At 37.4% G+C, this 24,118-nt stretch overlaps 1 protein-coding gene across 1 annotated transcript in view; it reads right to left on the bottom strand.

Annotated features, from left to right (window-relative positions):
* PCSK5 (proprotein convertase subtilisin/kexin type 5) overlaps window positions 1-24,118 on the bottom strand; it is a 245,073-nt gene that overhangs the window by 5,476 nt on the left and 215,479 nt on the right. The window contains exons 25-34 of the mRNA XM_069881190.1: window positions 22,898-22,940; window positions 21,483-21,625; window positions 20,062-20,259; window positions 8,936-9,019; window positions 8,231-8,426; window positions 5,758-5,975; window positions 4,497-4,733; window positions 3,141-3,371; window positions 1,486-1,663; window positions 144-361 (exon numbers count right to left, since the gene is read on the bottom strand). Of these exons, the coding sequence (XP_069737291.1) occupies window positions 144-361; window positions 1,486-1,663; window positions 3,141-3,371; window positions 4,497-4,733; window positions 5,758-5,975; window positions 8,231-8,426; window positions 8,936-9,019; window positions 20,062-20,259; window positions 21,483-21,625; window positions 22,898-22,940 (1,746 nt within the window). The remainder of the gene's footprint in view (window positions 1-143; window positions 362-1,485; window positions 1,664-3,140; window positions 3,372-4,496; window positions 4,734-5,757; window positions 5,976-8,230; window positions 8,427-8,935; window positions 9,020-20,061; window positions 20,260-21,482; window positions 21,626-22,897; window positions 22,941-24,118) is intronic.

Genomic DNA, 24,118 nt, shown 5'->3' with positions numbered 1-24,118 from the left:
GCGTGTCTCTTTCTGAAGTGTTTCCAAATCTTGGAGCAGAGAGGAAAAGAATAAAAAGGAGGGGGGATGGCAGTATTTTGATAATCCTTGGCAGGTGTTTTGATAACCCCTTGATTTGGTCAAAGTGGACAGTATGCTTTTACCTTCACAAGTTCGGCAGGAAGGATGGCATCTTTCACAGATATTGTTCTCCTTGTCTTCATAGTAATACTCAGGACAAGAGCTAACACATTCATTCTTGAAGCGCAACAGGTAGAAATACGTATCACAGAAAAGACAGTTTGTGGGTGCAGGCCCCGTACACTCCTTACAACCCTTGTGGCATCTTTCACATGATCCAGTGGAGTTTTGTACAAAATACCTGAAAGAGATCATAGCTTTGCATACAGTCCAGCAGTGAAAGGAAAATGAAAACACGCCTCATCCTTAGCTTTTACTATGGTTACATCAATGTACGCTAGTGATATTGATGTGATCACAGTAGACAATTGCAGTCTCAGTGTAAATAGCATAAATATCCATTAATACCTCTTGGCCACTGGGATTCAACTATAAAATGACTTTGAAAATTGAGGGTGTATAAAGCAAGGCTTCCTAATATCTAGGGTGAATTCAGACACAAATTAGGTATACAAACAGGCAGGTCTCAGAAAACCTCAACTATCTTTTGGCTATGCTGGAGGTATCCTTGAGATATTGGGTAAGTACTGAATTCCTTACTGCTCCTGATGATGTACTGTCTGATGGAAATTCAGGAATGTCATATTTCCTTTCAGTGCACAAACAGGCCTAGCCAAAGGGTGCCAGCAGAGGAATGGTGTTCACATCAATTGTACTGTCAGGGAAAAAGCATAATCGCTGCACTGTGGTTTTGTTGACATGTGGTCATTACAGACTTCCAATTTACTGGGATATCAGCCAGTGTGATCATACAGTACTAGAAAAGGAAATAGATCTGAACCAGTAATCACAGGTCTGCTCCACAGATTTGAAGTTCTGAGACATATTCACAAGAACACACTGAATTCTCCTTTTGAAATTAAACGGACTCATATTAATGAAGTTGCTGTCTAGAATTCTGGATCCTCAGCTGAAAGGTTTTTTTTAGTGGCTGGTGTTATTATGGTCCATCATAAGTTCTCCTCAAAAAAACAAAAGTAACCTCATAAGAACTTCAGGTTAAGTGGAGGTTGCAAGGGTGCTTAAAGGAAGTTTCCCTGCTTCCTTTGCTCAAGCGTACCAACAGGTAACCTAGCTTGCCTAAGATCATCACAGCATGTTGTGGTCCAAGTTTGGGCACAATTTTACAGTTTTTGAGTGTGAAGGGAGGTTTTCCACCACCTCTGTGCTAGAATGACGTAAGACTTTTTCATCAATATAGAGAATTCAGTTCTATTTCACACCAAAATAGATTAGGGCAGAGTGATCTAATTTCTAAAAGCTCCCTCTGTGATGTAGCTGTTAGCTAAAGATCTTGGACCTTACCCTTCTGGACACTGGTTTATGCATCCTTTTCCATGTCTGTACCAGCCTGGTTTGCAGGAAAGGCACTGTGAACTGCGTTTACCAGTGCAAGTTACACAGGCGCTGTGACACGGGGAACATTGTCCCTCATCACTGTCCAGATAATACCCATCTGGGCATGTTTCAGTACAAGTTGTATCTGCAGAGACAACAATGCAAAATAACACAACATATTTGTCGTTTTCTGGTATAAGATATCTCTCAGAGCTGTGCTAGAGGAAACTAACAGGAGAAGCTGTTAGGGTGTGTACCAGTACAAGAAAAGAGAATGTTGACATATAGTAATTATCTTTTGTTTTTTCCAAGTCTTGTCAGTTCATTAGTCCTCATTTCTGCATGTTATGTATGTTAGCAGGCTCTTCAGAACTAAAAATTTTTTATCTTTGGGAAATATAAATGCATAATACATAATAATGAATAGCAGATGTGATTGCTTTCAGAATACAGGAAAGAAGAAATAGTAATTAGGAAACATCCTACATACATTACCATTGTTCTTAGATTTCACTCTAAGCATCAGTCTCGTTGCATTCTGTGTACAGGATTAATCTGATGGTAAATTTGAGTTTTAATGACTTTTGTTCATTGGTCTTTATCCCTGTCTGTAGCTGCTGCATTATGTTATGGGAATAAATGCCTGTAATGCTGTCAAATGTACCAGGTATATCTCCCTTTCACTGAGACCTCAGAGGGTCATTAGAATAGGAATCATGAATGAGAAGTTAGAACTGATGCAACTAACTCCAAGTGCATCAAGCTAAGAGAACAGTGGTTACTCATTAGCAACTTGTACTCATTATCTACCTCGTCTTTATAGTTTTGCTACTTAGGTTGCAACTGGGCAAAGGAAGATACTTCCCCTTATTTTATTTACATACGTCCATCAACTTTATCAGTTGTAATGGTACAAAGCAGCAGAAAGTGACAGATGTCAGAAATTTAAGAATGCAAAATCTGCAACAGGGTTAGACTCAAAAAGCTCAGGTTCAATTTTAATTCAAACTCTCTTTAGAGATTTCCTGCATGAAACATCACTTTAATTTTTTTTTTTTGCTTTCTAAAGAATATGAAAAGAAGTAAGGTTTAAGTTCTGAGATTTTATACTTTTTACCAATTTGTATCTGAGACAATACAGTATTTTCTCCAAGGTCAGAAAAGTAGTTTTGCGCCTCAGCCGTCCATCTACTAAATATAGACCTAGTGATCCATGAACAACTTTTAAACAGCACTACTTAAGCATTTTTTTGCTTACCAGATCTCTGCAGGGATTAAACAAGTCAAATGTGAGCTCTTTGTGTGTACATTAAAAAAAAAATGCTAAGGGTATACCTCTTGGTTTTTTAAGCTACTTATAGAAAACAACAGGAACAGCACATACCAAGTAAATGAAGCACATATATTCTGTTTAGCCATGGAGTTTGCAAGCCCAGTCCCACAGTTTTCAGGTAGCCCCGCAGAAGTACTTATCTCTATACAAATTGTCTACTGGTCATGTCAAATATGCAATATTTAGGTTGGCTGAAGCAGCCCTAGATGTTTTATAAATGTGACAGAAACATGCTTACTTCATGCTTTCAGTGTAAAATAAAATCTAGAGGCAGGAGCAAGACACTTACTGAGAAGATAGTGGTTACTCGCACAGCTAAGACACTGGTGTTCAGTGGGTCCTGAGCAGTGGAAGCATTTCTTATGACAAGGCTTACAAGTCTGAGTTTTCTCAACATAGTACTCAGTGCGAGAGCAGTACCCAGGTGCCACACAGTGCCCATCATGGTTCAGCATCAGGCCATCTCTGCAAGTAAGGCAGGCAGTGGAAGAAGAGCAAGTCTGGCACGTCCTGTTGCATGCTGAAAAGAACAAACAGTAGGATGTCACCATTTCTTGATGCATTTCAGATTGTTTTTCCAGCATTAATTTTGCAAGAAGCAGCCATCATCTCTGGATCAGAGGTTCAAGGAAAGGAAACAGAATGGTAGTTCTGCTTCTGCATAGTCAAATATCTTACTATTTTTAATCTTATGCAGGCAGTTCCTTAGGTTTCCATCAGAACTGGCATTGCTTTTCTGAACAATGGTGTTCAACATACTGTCTCCAGCAATACTCAGTACTTACCAGGTTGGTTGCCCATGTGAGAATTAATTGATAAATTTTTCTGCGGCTGGTTTGTATGCTTAATTATTTTGTGATATAAGTCTGTCTCATATCAAGAGATAATATGCAGACAATCTCCAGACATTGTTGAATAACCTAAATAAATATTCTTCGAGGACTTACACTGTTCTTTGTCTAAAACTAGTATATATACTGAAAACAAATCATGGCCAGCTTGCAGTAACAAAGGATGTGATTGTAACAGGACATTAGCTTGTTTAATACTTGAAACAAGGACAGTTCCCCAGCAGGAACAAAGAGCAGACCTAAGCTCACCAAGAGGCGACAATGAGGAAGGAGGTAAGATAAAGAGCATCACAGGATTCTGAAGGCACAAAGGAACTGTGCTGTACATTTGAGAGTGAGTGATACGAGTTATGTATGTTTAACCAATATTCCTTGAATATGTAACCAATGTTTCTTGGAATATGTATGAATATGTATGTTTAACCAGTATAAAACTCCTGGAACCAGCCTTTGCATTATGGCTTTTTAGAAGGGCATCCAATTCAGCACTGAATTGTAAAATAAAAATATTATTGCCTTTGCTTTGAAGACTTTGTCCTTTTTAATATTTTACCAGTGAAGGAGTTTCTCACACTCGTAATATTAAATATACCTAGCTTTGCTACCTCCCTCTCAGCTTTCTCCAGTTTTGCTAAATTAAGATATGACTTGTTATTTTTCTGCATTAGCTGCCTCTTCCATTTCCAGGACACTGATAGCAACACCAGCTGGCACATGCAAGACCTTGTGGGATAGTCTTTAACCAGACCCACTTGCATCTCAATACTGTTCTGGAGGAAACAACAGCGGCCAACCTTGACAGTCTTCTGTGGCTTGTTCGTAGTAAGTCCCTTCAGGGCACTCTTCAAAACACATGCCATTGTAAAGAACAAAGGATTCCATGATGCACCCAATGCAGTCGTCGGAATCTGGCCCATCACAATCCTTGCAGGCTGCATGGCAGGGAAAGCAGTGCTTGTCTTCAGCATAGAAGTGAGAAGGGCATTCCTGCACGCACTTCCCCTCATGCAGGAAGAACTCATCCATGCAGTCTATAGAGGAAAATACACAACAAGTAAGCAAAAGGGCAGCTAATTGTGACTTCTGTAAATGAGGGAGTGAAGAAATGCTAGGAAACCATAAATCCTGCAGTGGGTGTCATAACAGCAGGTAAAGGGACAGTTTGGGAAGGTAGTGCTCTCTTTATCAACTTTAATCTCCAAGCTTCCCATAATGGCCTGACCTTCACATGGCATTTTCCGTGTTACATCAAGAGGCTGAAAAGCCCATTCAGCTGTTCAGCTTTGCTAATATTAACTAAACCATGCTGCTGCTGAGTATAGGTGGACTTCTGCTGAGATGTTACGTCTGCATTATGAACTTCCTCCAAAATCAGGGGTATTCACATCTGAAGTTTTCTTTGGTTTGTGATTAAAATATGAGTCTGTCTGCAATACAACCAATCTGAATACTTGTCTTTGCATTGAGCTGGAATTCATCTTCTGATTTAATTATGAATACTAGTTTTAGTAGCTTTGTTTATAATAGTTTTTTCCCTGTTTCATCCACGTTTATGTTTCCAGAACATCTCGGTCAATATTAATGAACCTGGAAATTCATGTGGGGGCATTCTGACTCACTGGGATATCCAAGGCTTTCCTCACGTTTCATTGCAGAGATTCCATTCTCTGCCAGGAGGAGTTATTCACAAAAATGATGAAGAAAGATGAAGTTCAACCAAACTAAGAAGGAAACATTCTGTAATTCACGTTGTTGAAAATGTATATGCAAGTGTTTAGTAATGAACACCCTAGATCAGAAATAGAATCAAACCAGTAGGAATTTCTGGAAGACAATAGCAACAGGCAAAACGATGAGAAATCTTCTCAGATTGATATTCTTGACTGAGTCTCATTGTAAAACTCAGATTGTTTAGAGATTAGCAATGACATATACCTATCTCTTTAAATTTTTGCTCATTACAGAATATCATTCTTAGATCTGTGTTTCTGTCAGTCTGTCTCTAGACAGATCCAGATGGATTTTAGCCAAGTCAAGATCACTTCTTTATAATACCTTTGCACGTTTCATTGTGAATGCATTCCTGACACATTTCGGGGCAGTGTTTGCAGATTCCTTCAGAGGCAAAATGCCTCTCTGAACAGGTAGGTTTACAGTTCCACTGCTCCAGAAGCAAAGGACTTTTACAGGACAGGCATTTGGTTGCACTTCCTGTGCATGCCTTACAGGATCCACTGCATTCCTTGCAAGTCTCAGAATCGTTAAAATATCCCCTGTTGAATAAGAACAAACACAAAGCAAACTGCTGGTCAGTGTATAGTTTTCAAACAGTTTGGGCTATAAGAATTATCAGGCTTCCCCAGCACACACATTTCACTGGATCAGATTTCTCACACACTTTGTTGCCCATCTTTCACTTACATTCCCTCTGTCTGTGAGCAGAAAATGTACATCATGAGTGCTATGATGGGAGTTTGGACTTCATTTGTTCTTGTACATAGTCTCTAAGGAGTGTTAGAATGTATATCTTGCTAATTTCTTAATTTCTCCATAATTTAATGTAGGAATATCTATACTGTTAGGGGAAAGAAAGATACAATCTCTGGTCTTGCACAGCTGACCCTCAAGAGTGATATTCAGGAAAGACAAAGAAATATAACCTCAGTGGCCCTAGAGGAGAGAAAGAAGAAAAAACCCTGGAAGTATGAAGGTTGGGAAGAATAAAGAGAGCCAGGATTAAAAAAAACAAAAAACCAAGAAAATGAGGATGCTTAAGCTATGCCTGTGTTTAGTTACAGCAAGCTAGAGACAGTGAAGAGGGCATAAGTTTCCCTGGTATCTGTTGTTTGACTGTAGACCACCATGGTTGGGACTATTAGCCATAAAGAAAATATAGGGAAAATAATCTCCTATATTTCAGGAGAAGAGGGATAAAAGGAGAGGTTGACTGCCATCAAATTTGATTACAATCTCAAAACCAAAATGTCAGAATCTTAAAATACAAGCAAGTCCACATTTTGAGATGATTGCTAAACCATATGTATACAGCCAGTGATGAAAAATGAGGAAGGAGTTTACACAGAAAACAGTCCCAGAAGCTTGTTCTTCCCTGTAGAGGGGTACTTCTCCTTTCCTTCTTGGAGATATCTTTTCAAAGAAAGGGTGAGGAGATGCATTAGGAGCAAGGTTAGAGAAAAGATGGGAAGAGCTGTGCTTGCCATCTATCCATCTATTCTCATCTTTTTTTTTTTTTCTCCTAATCTTTGCCATCAGCCTGTACCTGTTTCTCACAATCCTGTTTTCTTCTCTTGTTACAATCTTGAGCACTCAGCTAGCACAGTCTTTCAAATTCTTCTGTCAGAAATCATCACTGCAGCAAGTCAACCCTTTCCATCCCCTACAGCATAACCCAAAAGTCCCCAACCCCCTAAAAAGTATCTTGTATAATCCTCTGTTCCTGTGGAGAGTACTTATAACTCAAGAACTTTGCCTCAGGGGCTGAAACCAGAGTTTAACTCTAGCAGACTTTGCTGAATGATGCCCAGGAATCCATTATTTGTAGCCTGGAATTTGGATAAAAGGGAGATGAGAACAGTTGCGAGGAGTATTGGTATGTAAAAGGGTTTGATTTTGTTATATTGACCCTGTGTGGGAACTGGGAAATAAGTACTGAGAACAAAAATGTTCATACCAAAACATTATCTTTGCTTGTACGCCACAATTTCTGATACCAAATGTTGTTTCTGGACTAGAGTAGGCTTTACTGCAATTACTTTGTATTTGCTTTGAGGACCAGAATCCAATCCGTTGGCTCTTATTGACTTATTAGACAAAGTTAGTAGGAAAGTATCGCCAGAAAATTAATTTGTTTTGAGCATGAGAAATACAGGAACTGCACATTTTTCTAAAGGAAAAGGTTAACCAACCAAGATATTGATACTGCATAGCACAGATATTATGTGTTTATGTAGGTCTGACGAACCTGATCTATTCAAGTGCCTGATCTTATATCCATTGCAGTCAAATAGGAATCTTTCTTTTTTAATTACATTTATTACAAGAAAAGGTAAAGAATGTAAGTCAAAGAGAGAAACACATCAGTAAGCACCATATTTCCTTATCAGGACTCTTGGTAAGTACACTTCCAGTGTTGGTACTACTGCTCTGTACTACTTGAGGAAGGAACAAGTTAGGACAATGATTAGATGCTTATTTTCAGTCACCATAAGGAACCATCCTCAAGTACTATGGTCCTACTGAAGTCAACAGGAGCTGTACCAGCTGTCATAGGATTTCGTATCTAGTTTAACTTTTGATTTTTCACTTTTTCTCCAAGCAAGAGAAAACATTGTTTATTCAGGCCAGCTGAGAATGACTTTTACCTTGTAAAGTTTAGTAATAGTAGGCAGTTTCTGGTAGATTAGTTTACATTAAAGTCTCTTTTGCAAGGGTTGTAATGGGTCTAGACTTTAAAGAGAAGGAGCACGGAGAGAAAATAAGCAACAGTCATCCAATAGCAGTTACTTACTCAGGGCATTCCTGTAAACATCTGTCTTTGTGGAGGAAAAGTAGCTGGGCTTGTTCAGCCTGACACTTCTGACAGTGCCAGTAGTCGGAGCACACCTCACAGCCGTCCATGCACCTTTCGCACTTTCCACTTGCAACATTGCCAAAAGTTTTTGGGGGGCACACAGAAACACAAGTGTCATGGATAAGAAATTTTCCTGGCAAAAGAGCAACCCAGGCAGGGAAAGGCACTAATTAAAAATATATGCAACCGATTCCTACCTTGAATGGCTATAAAAAAAAAGTTTCAATTTCTTTGACATTCAACTTTTGATGTTTAAAAACATGAATAAAACAATCTTTAAGCCATTTCCCAAAGTAGTTTGCCCAAGCTTCACTGAAATTTAAGGATAAAAGGGTATCATCAGGATTATCTAGCACATCTTTATGAATAAATCCCTATTCAGTAATTCCTGCATCATATCTACAACTTGTGATTGAAAAGAAAGAAAAGAAACAACATCTACTTAATATTTCTTTTTTACTTATCTTACCATTTTCCTTCATTCCTAGCTGATGCCTGACTTTAGCTGGTGATTATCTGCCTATGTTTTCAGCTGTCAAAGAAGTTTCTAGTGACCACTGACAAAAATATTCCCTGAAAGTGTGTAGGATTCAGATTATTTTACCCTCTTGCAAAATTTACACGAAGGAGCTGGTCTCTTACCTTCTGGACATGAAGTGCATATGTCAGCAGATTTCTCACAGGTCCTACATGAAGGGTCACAGGACTGCAATTTTTTTTTTGCATCTGGGATGAAATTAAAAAGAATTCCATTTTTTACTTTGTGACAGGCTGGTTTTGGTCATTTCCTTTCCCTTTAGGAAAGCCATTTCCTATGGCTTTTTCTAAGTTGTTTTCAAAATATACCTGTGTGGATTCTGGAATTCACACAGCTGAAGGATTTGATGATTGCGTTCAACTCTCCTGCCTTAAACGGGAAGTTAAGAGTTGTTGTAATGGAAACTATAAACATTATCCTGAGATTCACTAAGACACAGTTCTGGTCTTCTCATCACAAATAAGGACAACAATCTTGCCTAATAATATTAGTTTCAATGTAGTTTTCCAGAAGCAAATCCAGACCTGTAATCCTTATAGATTACAAAGAGGAAGAGCTAGAAAGTATGTAAATTTGAGATACTTGGTGTAGTGAGGTATTTTCATGGAGATTTGCCTAGCTGGTTGCAGAACACCATCACCCTGTAACTAAGGGAGAAAACTGGTAGGAAAGAGAGGCAAATGGGTGTTTGGAAAGCTCATTAAACAGTTCTCCCCAAAGCTGTTGTCTGCTCTTTCTCTCAAAAAGGAAGAGTCTGATGTGTGTCATACATGTCTTTTGAATGGAGAAAACTAAGACTTTGGTTAAGCTTTGCATAAACTTTATTTAATGTAATAATATGAATACTACTTGGATGGGATTGTGAAAGCCTGTGTTTTGCATGTTTGCAAATCTTGCTCAGAACTGGTGCAATATAAAGCAGCTCTACATACAGCAGGAGACAGGGGAGTTTTCCTTATCACCACCCTTCTGACTACAGCATCTCTTCCCTCTCTAAACAAAGATGTAAGAGTGTTTGCACGGTCCAGATCACAGGATCCACAAGATAATGTATGTAACGGAAGAAAGCTGCACTGTCAGGGTGAATGTAAGCTGTGACTGTCCCAACTGGAGACTGTGTCTGTCCAGTTTGAGGCCAGCAGAAACAGTATTAGACCCGTGTGTATACCCTGCAAGACAGCAGATAGCTTTAGTGTTGGACAGAAGTGTTGGTGGTCATGGTGAGTCAAGGACCTAGCAATGACTAAGACAGGTAGGGCTAGGACAGTATTTCAGTAAGTACCACCACCTGAAGGCAATTTTCAACACTGAAGGTACAGAGGTCTCCGAGGGACAGAAAAAGTGTGAAACTGAATTATGAGATGTGTAGCCTCAAGCACTGCTAAACAGCTGATACAAAAACCCTGTGTCTGAATACACAGAAAGGCTGTGCCACCTTTACAACTTCATATTGACTACAGCTGAATCTAGAGATAATTATGAGGTAATTATTAGTGTGCATAAAAGAAAACCTCTGGAAAAGATCTTTGAAAAGACAAGACCAAATGAGGAGAGTACAGACACCCTGCCTTGTGGAAGAAGAAAATGTGGGAGACAGGCATAAGCATCAGTGGATAAAGAGATGGAGGGGGTGGGATTTACTATTAAGTAATCTCTGGAATTGCAGGAGCAGGAGGATAACACGGAGGACTGGATGGTACTGATGAAGGACTGGAGACACCCAAGGAGACCTCTGTGTGAAGTGAGTTCAGCCCTATCTGAAGCAGCCATGAAGGGCCCCATCTTTTGGTATCAACAGTGTAGCTGAGGCCTTGGTGTTGGGACTCTTTGCCATGATGTTTCAGCTGCTGGGAGACAGTTGCTGGATTCAGTGAATGTTTAGGGTGAAAGGAGATTTCTTGAAAAATTCTAATCTGGCTGTGTACTTTGTAGTATCTATTTATAACATATCTTTGCATATAGATTTATAGCTGCATAGTTTAGGGAGTGAAAAGCTAGAGTTACAAAGTAATTTTAAAGTACTTGGTTTTGTTGTTTGTGAGTTTCATCCTTTTTTAGGAGAACAAGTGCCTTGTTCTGCTTTTCTTAGTCCTTTTAAATTTGCGTATGTGGATATCTTGTAAAACTTTCTGCACCAGCAGGTCCTCTGAGTTTAGATCCTTTCAGTCTCTTGCTGACATTTGTCTTTTTTTGGCTGCTGAAGACCCATTTTCTAAATTTCAGGTTACAACATGCTGTTCCAAGATGATTCTAGTTCACATAAGTGTTTGTGAGTGTAGAGGGCAGTTCAAGCCTCTAAATGTACTTAACCATACAGCACATGAGCATTTTCAGTTTCCTCATCCAAATAATCCTCAAAGTGACTTGATGGTGACCACTGCTATTTCTTGTGAGATGCTGAAATTTACAGTCACAATATTTTCTTGGAGAAACTACTCCCTAGTTTTATGCTTTTCTCCTGACTTCTCTTGATTGTCCTTAAGGACAGTCCTTTTTGATGTCATCTGTAAGAATATAAGGAATACTCTGGAAAAGCTATTTGTTTGGTATGGATAGATTTTCTATTCCTCTGTCCTAACTGTTGTGATTTGAGCTAAATCAGAGTTAGTTTTCTGACTCTAACTAAATCTTGTGTAAGTAACTTCATTTTCTCCATGTTTTTCAAACAGTTCCTCTCCAGAAATGATAACTCAGTGTATTGGTATGAAGAAAGGACAGTGCTTACGCTTACTCCTATAGAAACCAAGGCCATCCTTGAGCTAATGCAGGGAAGGGCAGACAGGACACTTGACCGCAAACTGACCTGCAGAGTATTCCATCCCATATATGTCATTCTCAGTATAAAAATAAGAGATTATGAGGGTCTCATTCTCTTCTGTGATGGTTGACAGCCAGTGAGAACCTTGTATATCTGATTGCTCCTCATTCTGGATCTGTGCATTCCTGAATCCAGTTCCTGAGTCCAGCTCCCTCCCAGGCATGGATCCATTTCCTTTGTGTCTGCTCTACTGTATTTGTGGTGACAGAGTCATCTAGGGTGTGCTCTCATATATCTGTAGATATTTTATTATTTTCAATTATATTCTTCATTATTATTATTATTATTACTACTACTACTACAATCATCATCATCATTATTATTACGACTTCATTAAAGCTATAGTTTCCAACCTGCAAGTCTTCTCTTTTCATTTTCCTTTCCCCTTTCCCTGGGAGTAGGGAGGAATTTGAGAGTCTAGCTGCTCAATTTTAGCTGCCAAAATTGTCTGGGCAAAGGCTAAATCATGACAGTTAGATATGCAGATCTTGTCTCTTTGTCTGCTCTTGAGAAAAGGTCTCCACTGGCCTGCAGATCCTAAGAGTTTTCCCTTTTAGGGACCAATCATTTGGTACTCTCTGGAAAAGAACATTGAATAATTGATGATACATTGCACAGCAATGTAATTAATTGCACAGCAATTTATTTAATGTTTTTCACTTAGCCTCTAGAACCTTGGCTGAAAGAAAGACCATATGTTCCTGATAACTGCCCGTAGTTGCACATCCTCCTTTCCTCCATCTGTTGCTTCAGAGTTTGTCCAGGCAGAGTTCTGATTTTCCAACTGAAAAGGTCAGTGACCTTTTTCTAAAGATGCAATAAAATGATACAAAATTTAATTCCCCTTTTCAGCAGCTTTGCACCTAGCTACCTTACCCTCGCTTATATCTTTTTTTTGTTTTTTAAATTTTTTTAAATCTCTACTGGGTAGTGCTTCAACTTATTGCCAGTTATGTACATGAAGAAGCAAGCCAGAAATATTACTGAAGTATCTGTTGCAATGGGGAAAAGTACCTTGACCCTGGCAAGAGAGTTGGTGTAATATAAAAAATAAATAGCAGAAAGTATGGTTAAGGGGAGAAGCTGTTAACCGCTGCTGAAGAATGTTTAAACAAGCTCATTGTTTGAAAAACACTTCAAGCCATACAATTTAAATACAGACTTTTTTAATAAAGTACTTTGTATTTCAACTTAATCCTTTTTTTATTAGCATTTGTTGTTTTCTGTTATATTTCCTAATCACCACCAGAGGGGAATGTACACAAGCAATTGGGCTTCTGGTAGTTGGCACGTGACACGACCTTTAGTTATCCAGTCAAACCTAAGTGCTTAAATGCCACAACATTGATACTGACAGGAGAAATGTTAAAAAACAATTTAAAAAAAAAGTCTTGACAGTTAAAATGCGTTTTTCCTGTGATAAAGCTCTTACTGAAAGGAAATAGGCTTTCAATGAATAAAAAAAATCCCTCAATACACATTTAGAATAATGTGAGTTTTTAAAATGTAATTTTCTTGGATATCAAAGAATTCTCCATATGGACAAATTTGATGCAAGAATTTTTTTCATGGAAACTTGTGCACTCTATTCTCAATTACGTAACCAGAGGTTTCAGAAAAATTGCCTTACAAAGCTCAAAAATGGTCAAGCAAATTCTATTTCATTTGCCATCGGACTGGTGATAAATGGAAGACTTGGAATGATTTGGTTTTGGTGTTGGGTTGTATGTTGCTTTCCCTGAAGCATGCCATTCTATACTTGTGGATCCAACTAGCTTTCCTTCAAAATTTGGATCTGTGGCTCTTATGGCTATGGCTGCAAGTGCAACTTCTGAACGGAGAAGCTATAAATCTGTGATGTAGAGTTGTAAAGCACCGATATTCTAAAAGTGGGACACTGACTCTGAAAAAACCCACTGAATTATATTATTATACTGCTCTAGTCTATGACCTTATCAGACTTCCTGAGCTGGTTTTATCCTTATGCTTATATTCTTCCTTTTTTTATATATATATATATTTTTTTTCCCCCAAAATGAAAATACCTTTTATTTTACTGCTATTTAGGCCAGAATCTGACTGTCACATTGATTCTCATGTCTTTGTCAGAATGAGTAACAACTTTGACATACACCTAGCTCTATCTCTCCTATCCTTTTCTAGAAACTGAGAAACTGAATCACACTGTGCCATTTCATGAACTAAGACTTACTGGAGCTCTGAAGCTACCATAATGCTCTTGTCCATTGTCTTTTCAAGGGATTATGAAACTGGAAGGATGAAGAAGACTGAAAAATACATTTTTTTCCTATTTTCTTTTCTCATTTGGGCATGAATGAGAGACTATGGTAGTGTTTCTTTAAAACTGGTGCTGTTAGACTTTAACCAAGATACCAAACTGAATTAAGGAAAAAATTTTACACTATGTAAGAAATTGTTACTCTGTTTAATACAATATCCCCATATTTCCTTTCTTTTTGCCCAGCAGATGTTACTTTGAGCTCCCAGAACTTTTTAATCTAATTTTAGAAAAAGATTAGTAAGTCTTCAGATATAGTCAAGATGAAAAACATAGGTCCATGTGAAAAGAAGTATGGCTCTCTTAATATGCTCACCTCTTGTTCTGGAAAAGAAAAACAGAATGGAAACCTCTACAAAACCTGATGATCTTGAGCAGAGATATGGCCACATCTAAAGAGACTAGCCTTTAAATATAATAGCATCTGAAGTACCTTATGGTGCCTTCTTAATTTCATTTAAACCCACAACTGCATTACAGGAGTTCTTCCTATTATATACCCGTCTTCTATGTGCTGTCCTGTCCATCTTGTTCTCTCCAACCACTTCTTATGGACAACAGATCTTTATGCAAGGTAGTACAAGCAGTAAGTGTTCAGAATGTTAAAAGATGGTTTGTTTTCTTCATTTAAAGTTTTATTTATTTATGTTCTTCTATGAGTAAAATGGGGACTTAGAAACTTATATTTTTAAGTTGTTATCAAAGTAGCTCCCTGTTTACAATTGTAATACCCTTAGCTTCTAGACACTGACTTCTACAGGGAGAGTGGTTTTATGGTGCATCTTGTTGGACCATGGTACGACTGATGCAGAGAAGAATGCAGAAGCAAACAAAATGCAATGGCTATTTGCAACTGCAAGCATAGTCCTTTTAGAAGGTGACATGTCTAGCTTTTACACTGTGTAGAGATGTGGTTTGAATATGACACAGCTGAGCTGTTACTTAGTTTGTTAGTTTTCATTCTGTGCATGGTATTGACCTTGCAGAACTGTCATGAATAAAACAACAAAAATGGGTTACGTATCTCCATGAGGTAATTACCATTACATAGACACAGTAAAAAATAATGAAAACAATATACATGTGTAGTAAAATACTAGACCTATCCCATTTTGAAGACTTATGTGAAATGTAAGTGTAAGGAAACTATAGAACTGGCGAGAAGGAAATCACAATCCCCGATAACCATTTATTACCCATCTAGTTATCTTGTAACTACCATAGTAGAACTTTACAAACAAATAGCTAGAATATGAAATAGGCATGCCTAAGAACATATGGGATAATGAATCATTTTGCTTGCCTCTAGCAACCTGTATTTTTACATATGGGTGATGCTTAAAAAGGTCTCCTAACTCTTCCCATGATGCTCCAATTCTGCACTCTAAATGTCATAACATTTTCACATTTGGAAGGCTATGACCCATTCTCTCCTGATGCTGCTTTCTCTTCTGTCTTCTGCCCACCCCATTCCTTTCTTCCCCCATTCCAACAACCTTTATATACACAGCTGTAGTAAGGTCCTTTTAAATAATCCTTTTAAAGCCTGAAGTTTTCTATTCTCTCAACAAGTAAATTTTTACTGTTTTTATTTTACTTCGTATTTAGGAAAAGGAAAATATGCAAGATGAATGCATTTGGTCAATGGCTGCTTGTGGGATGTTGCTCTTATTATTGGGGTGGTATTTCACAGTAAACAGAACCAGCTGCTATTTTAGTGTATAATTTGCTACAGCATCTATTATCTGCGTGTAAAGAAGCACATTTTCTGTTTTGAGTTTCCATCAGAGACAGACCTCATTCCATAACTGGGTTTTTCTTTTGTATTTTTCAGAAGAAGTTTCTAGAAGACTAAACTGTGTAATCGAAGCAAAAGAATTTTTAAGGTGCGGTATTTACAGCGTAGAGGCAAAATGAATACCTGACCATAACCTGCAAAACATCTAATCCCATTGGAAGGGTGTATGTATTAACTTGGTGAATCAAGCTTACACTAGTGTGTCTCCTGGCTTCCAAAGTAATTTCATCATCTGGTACATGAGATAAAATACAGATGTTTCATACTAGATACACAGGGCCTGATTTTTAAAAAAAATTTTTTTAGCTCTCATGGCTTACCCTGTCTTTTTAAAAGCTTGGATAAGAGACATGGTCTGTTTCATTATTTCAGACTTGGATATAACTTACTAATGATTCCCAATATGCATTGAACTTTTTGCTCAGTAGAGTACACCCCCAAAATAAATATCATTTTAGAGGGTTGTTTTTTTAATAGAATGTTTTTGTTGTTGGAGTGTGTGTTCATAAAGATTCATAAGATTGCTCGATCATTTATCCTTGCATAAGAAATAGAAGTGAAAGCTTAAACATGGGGGAAGAATGTACTGTATATTAATAAAGGTTTTAATCCTTTCATGGATGAACTAATCTCTCACATTGCAGAGAAATTCAGATTCTTGTGTTGGTTTATCTGTGGAAGGCTCTGATGTGCTGCCCTTTTATTTATGTTTGCCTTGGAACCAAGCAAAACAACAGTGTTTGTTTCCTAAAACTTGCTTAGCCTCATATGGTACATCAAAATAATCACTAAACTCACAGTGGAACACACTGAATTCATGTGCTTAGATGACCCCAAGAGAGACGGCTTCATTATTTGTAAATACAGTTCAAGATCTAACACCTCAGGTCTCTGTTAGCAACATTTCTGAAGAAAAAGAGTAAATAGAACACTAAAGAAGATGGTAGAAACTGATGTAAACTATTGGATTTGGAAATTTTGGCTGTCTTCCTAGTTGCATATTCTCCCTGCATTGTCTAGAGCAGACCATGTGCTGAGGATGAGCTTGGTGCGATCTCATCTTCATTCCCGTGACAGGGGCGAGGTTGTTTACTTCATACTTGGCCCCCACACCCAGCTCAATCCCCCAAAGTGGGAGGATTAATAATTTCCTGGCCTGTATTCTTTATTTACATGCTTTACTTCAGGCCACTGAAGCTCAGAGGTATCTTTGTCATAGTGCTGCACCTATGTAAGTGTGTTGAGGATATTAAGCACCCAGTGGAAGAAGTGTACGTTAATAAACATTAGAGAGGATGAAATCCAAAAGCCAAATCTCAGCCACAGGCTTGCCCACGCTGGGCTGGTGAGCAAACATGGAAGTGTTCTCATATCCCTATTCTAACATGCAGAATGGACAAATTTCTTGCACCATGCTGGTGCTGCAAGTCAGGCTGCCTGTAGAAACTGAGTTTGACAACAGATGAGATGGAGGATCCTTACATGTTGCTAAGAATAATCCTAGAGAAAATAGAAGTAGCCATAAAACAAGCTCAAGAACAAAGACATTAAAAAGGAATAAAATATTTGGAGTTCTGTCCACAGGAAGTAGTGAAAAACTTGGAAAGATGCCATGACTTTGCATCCATGTATGAAAGGAAAAGTACTTTCTCTGTCCCAGGGAAAAGAAAAGGCCCTACAGAACTGCTTAAGAAGATCTGGAGAGGGATCATTGTTTCAGACTCTGAGAGTTTTTCTGTACAGTTATGCCAACCAGAAACTTTTCTGACAGCAAGTTTCAACGAGCACAGATAGATTTTCATTTTGTACAGTCTTGTACTGATGCTAGAGCACTGTTGAACAAAACAATAAGACAGTGGCTGCCTCTCCTAAAGTTTATTTTGTTTCAAAAAGCTTTTGACAATGAAGAATATAATTGTAAAAGATAGTGAAACTGTGTTTCTTTCTCATTTTTTCTTTTAAAATTATCCACATATTTCAAAACATTATCAGGGTGTGAAATGTATTGCAGTCTCAAAATAGAAACAACCTTTTTTTTGTGTCATGTACTGCTAGAGACAAATGTGGTTTGGTCCTGTCTGAATCCTTTATTTTTTGTTAAGGCTCCTCAATGTGGTATGAGAATTTCAAATATAGATGGCACAGTCAGAAATCTGGACTCAGCTGTTATCTGCCTCTTGAATGCAACATCAAAAGAAATCTTCTAGGACAGCCGCTGCCAGACTGTGGGAATACCAGCAGGTCTATCAGAGAGAAGGTGAAGAGCCTCCAGCCCAGTTCCCTAGCTCCCATCACCAGCTGCTGCAGGAATTCTGTGACTTTGGAGCAGTCATTAATGTTCAAGTCAGTACAGCTCTAGGGAGAGATGTATGTTACAGTTTTAAATGCCCCTAATTAAGATGTATTTTAACTACTGGAAGAGAAATTGCGTGCAAGATGGGGAGAAAAAAGTTTCACAGCTCAGCAATGCTGATGTATAAAGAATTGTGTCTGCTGCCTGCTCAAAAGAAGGAAGCTGACCGTGAGTCACCTTGCTCGACAGCACAAGAAACAGAAAACCAGTAGATAGACCAAACTACAAATGTGCTCTTTCCATGTCACTGATGTATACAGTCTCAAATTGAAGAAATACTTACATTTGTGGATGAAACACACAGAAATGCATGGAGAAGACCAAATTTCTATTAAGATTTCTTCTTTTATGGTCTTTCTAACCTTTTTTCTGAAGTGAAGAATTGTAATTACTTTTCATACAATGTTTCTCCATAGCAATGAATAGAAATGGTCAGTATTTTTTCTGAAAATATTTGTTGGTATATTTTACTTTTTAATGCAAGGTCACATAGATCTAATGATATTAATTCTTTGACCTGTTTGAGTCAAATAAAGACACAGAAGAATATTTGTATTTGCTGGAAAAATAAAGCTGGAAGGGACTGTAAGAAATCTATTCTCTTGCTCCACTCAATAAACATCCTTGTCAGAATTTTTTTGTGTGTTCTTTAAGACTCCTAGTGATGGAGATCCCCAAATTCTCCTCAAAGGTTCCACTGTTACTCTATTATTCCATTTGAAAGTCTCTTTTTTCTTTCCCATTCCAAATCTAAACTTCTTTTTCTGCATTTGAAGTCCTGTTTACAGCACTTACAGAGACAAAATTTATTCCATTATTTCTGTGATTGTGTACCTCTTATCTTTCTCGTTTAGACCTAAACCCCTTGTTTATGTCAACCTTTCATTGTAAGTATTTTTTTCCTAGACTTTTGGTAATCCGTGCTATTTCGTCTCCAATTGGCCCACTTCTTTCTTCAAACACTGTGCCCAAAACTGGATATGTTACACCAGATGATGCTTTACAACTATGAAGAGAGTAAAAGGATTACATAACACTGACTTTTCTCTCTTTTTTTTTACAGTAATCAGCAATGCAGCTATTGAAACTCTAGAGGAAATTTTACTGTTTGTTGGAGTGTATGGTGTACGTATAATAAAAAGAGTTCCACTTGCAATCCTAATTATTGAGATTTCACTAAAAAAGAATTAATGTTTATGGAAAATGGGTTTTAATTTGTGTGCTGAGTGAGGAATTCATCATTAGCACTGCCTCATTTGGTAACATAGACTATTCAATTATACTTTGTATAACTGACATACTTTGAAGAACAAATATTCTATTATGCATTTCTAATACATTTTAAACGGAAATTTGTGACAGTACTGGAATGCATTTGAAGACACTTATGAAGGAAAAAAACCAAAAAATACAGATCGTTCCCCTCAACAGCTTTAAATTTTAAAATAACTTTCCTTCCAAATCCTTTATTTTTAAACTGGGATGCGAAAAGAAAAGAAGGTAGCTTGTTTTTAAGCACACACTATACACACAGAGGGGCACATATTTGAATATTTTCTGTTTCCCTCAACTTACATTGACTTTTATATAGGGCAGCAACAGCCATAAAGATGGCCTAAGCATAGCTTATAAGACTGCCAGTGCTTGAGATAAGGAAGTCCCAGTACCTTAATCTATTACCTATCTTTTTTCTTTTTAGTACTTTTAATAATTTCTTTAGATTTATTTATATTTTGTTTATGTAGGTAAGAAACTCCCAGACAAGAAACACATAAGTTGTATTAACATGTAGTGTTGCAGGAAAATTAAGCCAACGGTGTTTGTCATTATGCTTTTTAAAAGGACAATGACACTGACAAAAGTGTAGTTTCACTCAGGTTGTAAGATTTTGGTATTCTCTTTCTAAAACTTCTCATAGCCTTCAGAGAAACAGAAAAGGTTAAATGATCTGTTGCAGCTTACCACTCCAGAACTTCCCATTTGGAGAATTTCTTGGATTCAGACACTGCCCATGAGACAGCTGGAAAGTGTTTTTGCACCCTGTACAATTCTCATAACTGTACCCAACACACGTTGCACAGCTTCTGTGACAAGGTTCACATTCTCTAGAGATTTCATCAGCGAAGAAGCCATCTCCACACTCACTTACACATGTGCCACCTGCAACAGAAACAAAGCCTGACATCGTGGTGCCTACTGACCCCTGTTAATCCTGACAATGAGGTTTGTATTTATCTCTCCAGCAAGAAGTTTAAGATAAAAAAAAGTATATAAGAACTCATGAAACTTTTGTAGCTATATGAACTCTGATTTTTTAGCATGAATCCAAAATTCAGCTCAGTTGATTATGCAATCTTCACAAACTTCAAAATAACCTGCACTTAGATTTCTATCAAGAAGGGGTTTTATCCATATTCTAAACTTTGGCACATGAAAAGCCCAAATCTGGATAAAAATTTTATAGTTGAGTCCCAGTGATTATCCTGGCCCAGTGAAATATCTAAGTCCAGAATTTCTTGAGATTGTTAGATACATGCAAAGTTTGGTAATTGGATGAATCTCCAGTTTCTGGTGAGTATACAGCTAAACTCAGGTAAATATGATTTAATTTAAGGGTTGGCATACTGCAGCAAACCCCTTAGAACTTTTTTACTCTGATAGTTTTTCTAACTTCCTTCAATTTCAGTTATAAAAAAATGTAGACAAGTGGATCACCTCAGGTTGTGACCACAGTTTTCCATGAACGTGATACATCTGTATTCCACTGCTATGCACCTTCAGCAAGCAATGCACAAGAATACTGTAACCTCAGGATTTCCTGGGATTCATATTTGGCACCATGTCTGAACCCGACCTACCCGATTTATGGCTTCAGAACAAAGCTAATAGATTCCTAGTCTTGTGTGAAACTGGTGTGGAATTTAGTGGTTTTAACTGAGATTCTTTCAGTATTTAAGGCTCATATTATGGACCTGAAAGTCAAAGTAAAACTACACTTGCAAATAATAAGGAAATGTTTCTTTCCAGAAATGACTGTCTTTAAATTAAAATCCCCTCTTTTCATGAAATATGAATAAAATTCAATATTTTTTGCATTTGCCCAAGAGTGGAAATGCACTAAACCCAAAACTATTTTAAAAAAGTGTGGATAGATGTGGTCAAATATATGGAACCTTTGAACCAAACAGTACCATTGACTAACAACCCCCTTACATTACTGCTAAGGACTTGGTCTTGCAGAGTGCAAATGCCCCTCAGTCTCCACTGTCTGCCATAGAAGAGATTTATGAATTTGAGAAGTTGGCTCTGGACTCTTCCTCTAAATAAAAAGTCTAAAATAAAAATATAAAAAATATATATGCCACACTTTGCACTTTGCTTACCTGAGAGATAAAAGCCTTCCTTACATGAGTCACACTCATCCTTGCCACAGTTATCACAGTTGCTAGGACACTCTCTACAGAGCAGACCACTTTCATCTCTATAGGTATTTTCTGGACAGTGTTTATAACAGTTCTGCTTATACCTGTAAAGTGAAGTAAAACATCATTACCAGATTTCTTTTGAAGTCATTAGGTTTGTTTGTTTTCTGTGTGTTTCTGGGTTTGGTAATGGTAAAGCTCTATTCTTGTCCTAATGCTAATGAACAGGATTTATTTCTCTAATGAAGAATTTGAAGCTTATTTGTGGCTGTGTTACGTATTCAGAGAATGATAGAATGGTTTGTGTTGGAAGGGATCTTAAAGATTGTTGAGTTCCAACCTCCCTGTCATGGGCAAGGACACCTTCCACTACATCACTTTGCTCATAGCCTCATCCAACCTAGTCCTGAACACCTCCAGGCATGGAGCACCCCTGACTTCTCTGGGCACCCTGTTCCAATGCCTCAACACTCTCACAGTAAAAAATTGCTTCCCAGTATCTCACCTAAATGTCCCTTCTTTCAGATTAAAAACATTACCCCTCACCTTATCACTACATTCCCTAATAACAGAGTCCCTCCCCAGCTTTCCTGTAAGTCCCCAAGGCTGCTACAAGGTCTCTTTGGAGTATTCTGTTCTCTGAGCTGAACAACCCCGGCTCTCTCAGCCTGTCCTTGTATGGAAGGTGCTCCAGCCTTCTGATCATCTTCGTGGTGCTCCTCTGGGCTCACTCAAACAGACCCTTGCCCTTAAATTAATTCAACTGGCAAATATTAACAAGCCATGTTTTTTAATCTCAGAGTTCTTAAGTATAAATAATTTGATTTTCTTTTTCATATTTAGGCACAAAAATGAATGTGTGCTTCATTAGAAATTACTATGTTGTGACTGTAAAGAGCAGGCAGCTTGTAGAATGTTATAATCCAAAGACATTATTTATAGCTGGATTGAATAGCCTTTTAATCAACATTTTGTTCCGTCGTGGTAATTTTTACAGAGATCTCTTAGCTGTCTCTTTGAAAAGCACCCTCCTTACATTTTTAAGTGTGCCTGCTGAATCGCAAATGCCAGAACCTGACATGATATTCTAGGAGAACAATAGTTCCCATTCCAGATCCAGTTTAACTTATAGACCATTTCTGTTCCATATCTTTCTCTTCATACGCAAAGTTCACACCAGTTTATAAGTTTTAAAAGGCCTTGATAGTGAACAACTGTCTAGTTTTTCAGCATTTCCCAAGCCTTTTGCAGATGTTACTATACTCAAATAGGCAATACTTGAAAGGAATAGGATAATATACACAGCACAGATCTATGTAGTGAAGCATGAATTTTTGCTGTAGAAAAAATGGATAGATATGAAGATTTATACTTACATATAGTAGTTCTGAATGCATGTTATACAGATTCTTGGGTCATCTGAAATTAAAATGTGGAATTATGTAAATAATATGTTCAGAGTTAAAACCAGAATGTTAAAAAGAGTTGTTGCTAAAATATTTTCATGTTAATATTTCTTATGCTAAAATCACCACAGCCATAACTAGAACATCATTATTTCCAAATCTCTGTTTTCACATTTTGCAGAGAAACTCTTCCAAAATTGGATCCTGGCCTGTCATTTTTCAGTGAGTTCTAATTTTTGAGTTTTCAGCGTAAGGTATCTAGAAGGTACTGTGTGTTTAGGAAGTACTATTCTGAAAAGCAAAGCCTCCCTAGGAACTCCAATTGAGTAAAATGAACTCTTAAAAGGAGAATCTAAGTTATCAAAATCTGTAGTTTCATTCTAATTATTTATCTGTTGCTGAAAGAATTTAAAAGCATTTGGCACTTCTAAAAGCAAACTTTTCAAAAAGAGGTTTCATCTTAAAAATACTAAGCTAGACGAACACCTTTCTGTATTGTGCAAGGAGATGAGGTAAAGGATTTTTTGTAAGCTTTCTCATTAGAAAATAGTTTCATTCAAAAATTTTGTTGAATGAATAGAAAAAGGTGTTATACAGCTTATTAAACCTGTGGCAATGATGGATATGGCTTTATACTCACAAGATGTGAAGAGTATTTTCTATAAATTTTCATTGGTTTCAATTAGCTTTTCAATTCTTTTACCTGATTGAAATATCCCAAAGGGAACACAACGGAAGGAAACAGAACAACGTGGGTGTATGTATTTATAAACTGTTCTGCTATGAAATGCCTATAAATTATCTTTGATATTAATAGTACTCATAAGGCAAAATTTTCATTGAGTCTGTTTGAACTCTGCATACAATAAATCACACTTTACACAGGAAAAATTATTAGGCAACATGCACTTAGTTTTGCAAGTAGCTCTAGCAATTTATTTATGAGGTGTGAAGTTTTACCCAGAAATGTTGCAGATCTGTGAAAATATTCTTTTTACCAATTAGAGCACAAAGAGAAATAGCAATTACCGACTTAGTGTTCTTTGCATTACATTTTATGATGACAGGAAATACTTTAAAAAATGAAAATATTTTCAAAGAAGTCTTCCTTTACTTCTAGATGGAAGGCTTGTTTCTGAACCAGGAAAATTCATGAGATATTTTTTTCCTCAATTAATTTTTGTGTGGTTT

The sequence above is a fragment of the Phaenicophaeus curvirostris genome, chromosome Z (genome assembly GCF_032191515.1).
Source record: "Phaenicophaeus curvirostris isolate KB17595 chromosome Z, BPBGC_Pcur_1.0, whole genome shotgun sequence".
In the NCBI taxonomy this organism is placed as follows: domain Eukaryota; kingdom Metazoa; phylum Chordata; class Aves; order Cuculiformes; family Cuculidae; genus Phaenicophaeus; species Phaenicophaeus curvirostris.
The sequence above is the reverse complement of the archived record's forward strand: the minus strand, read 5'-3'. Positions and strand labels throughout refer to the sequence as shown.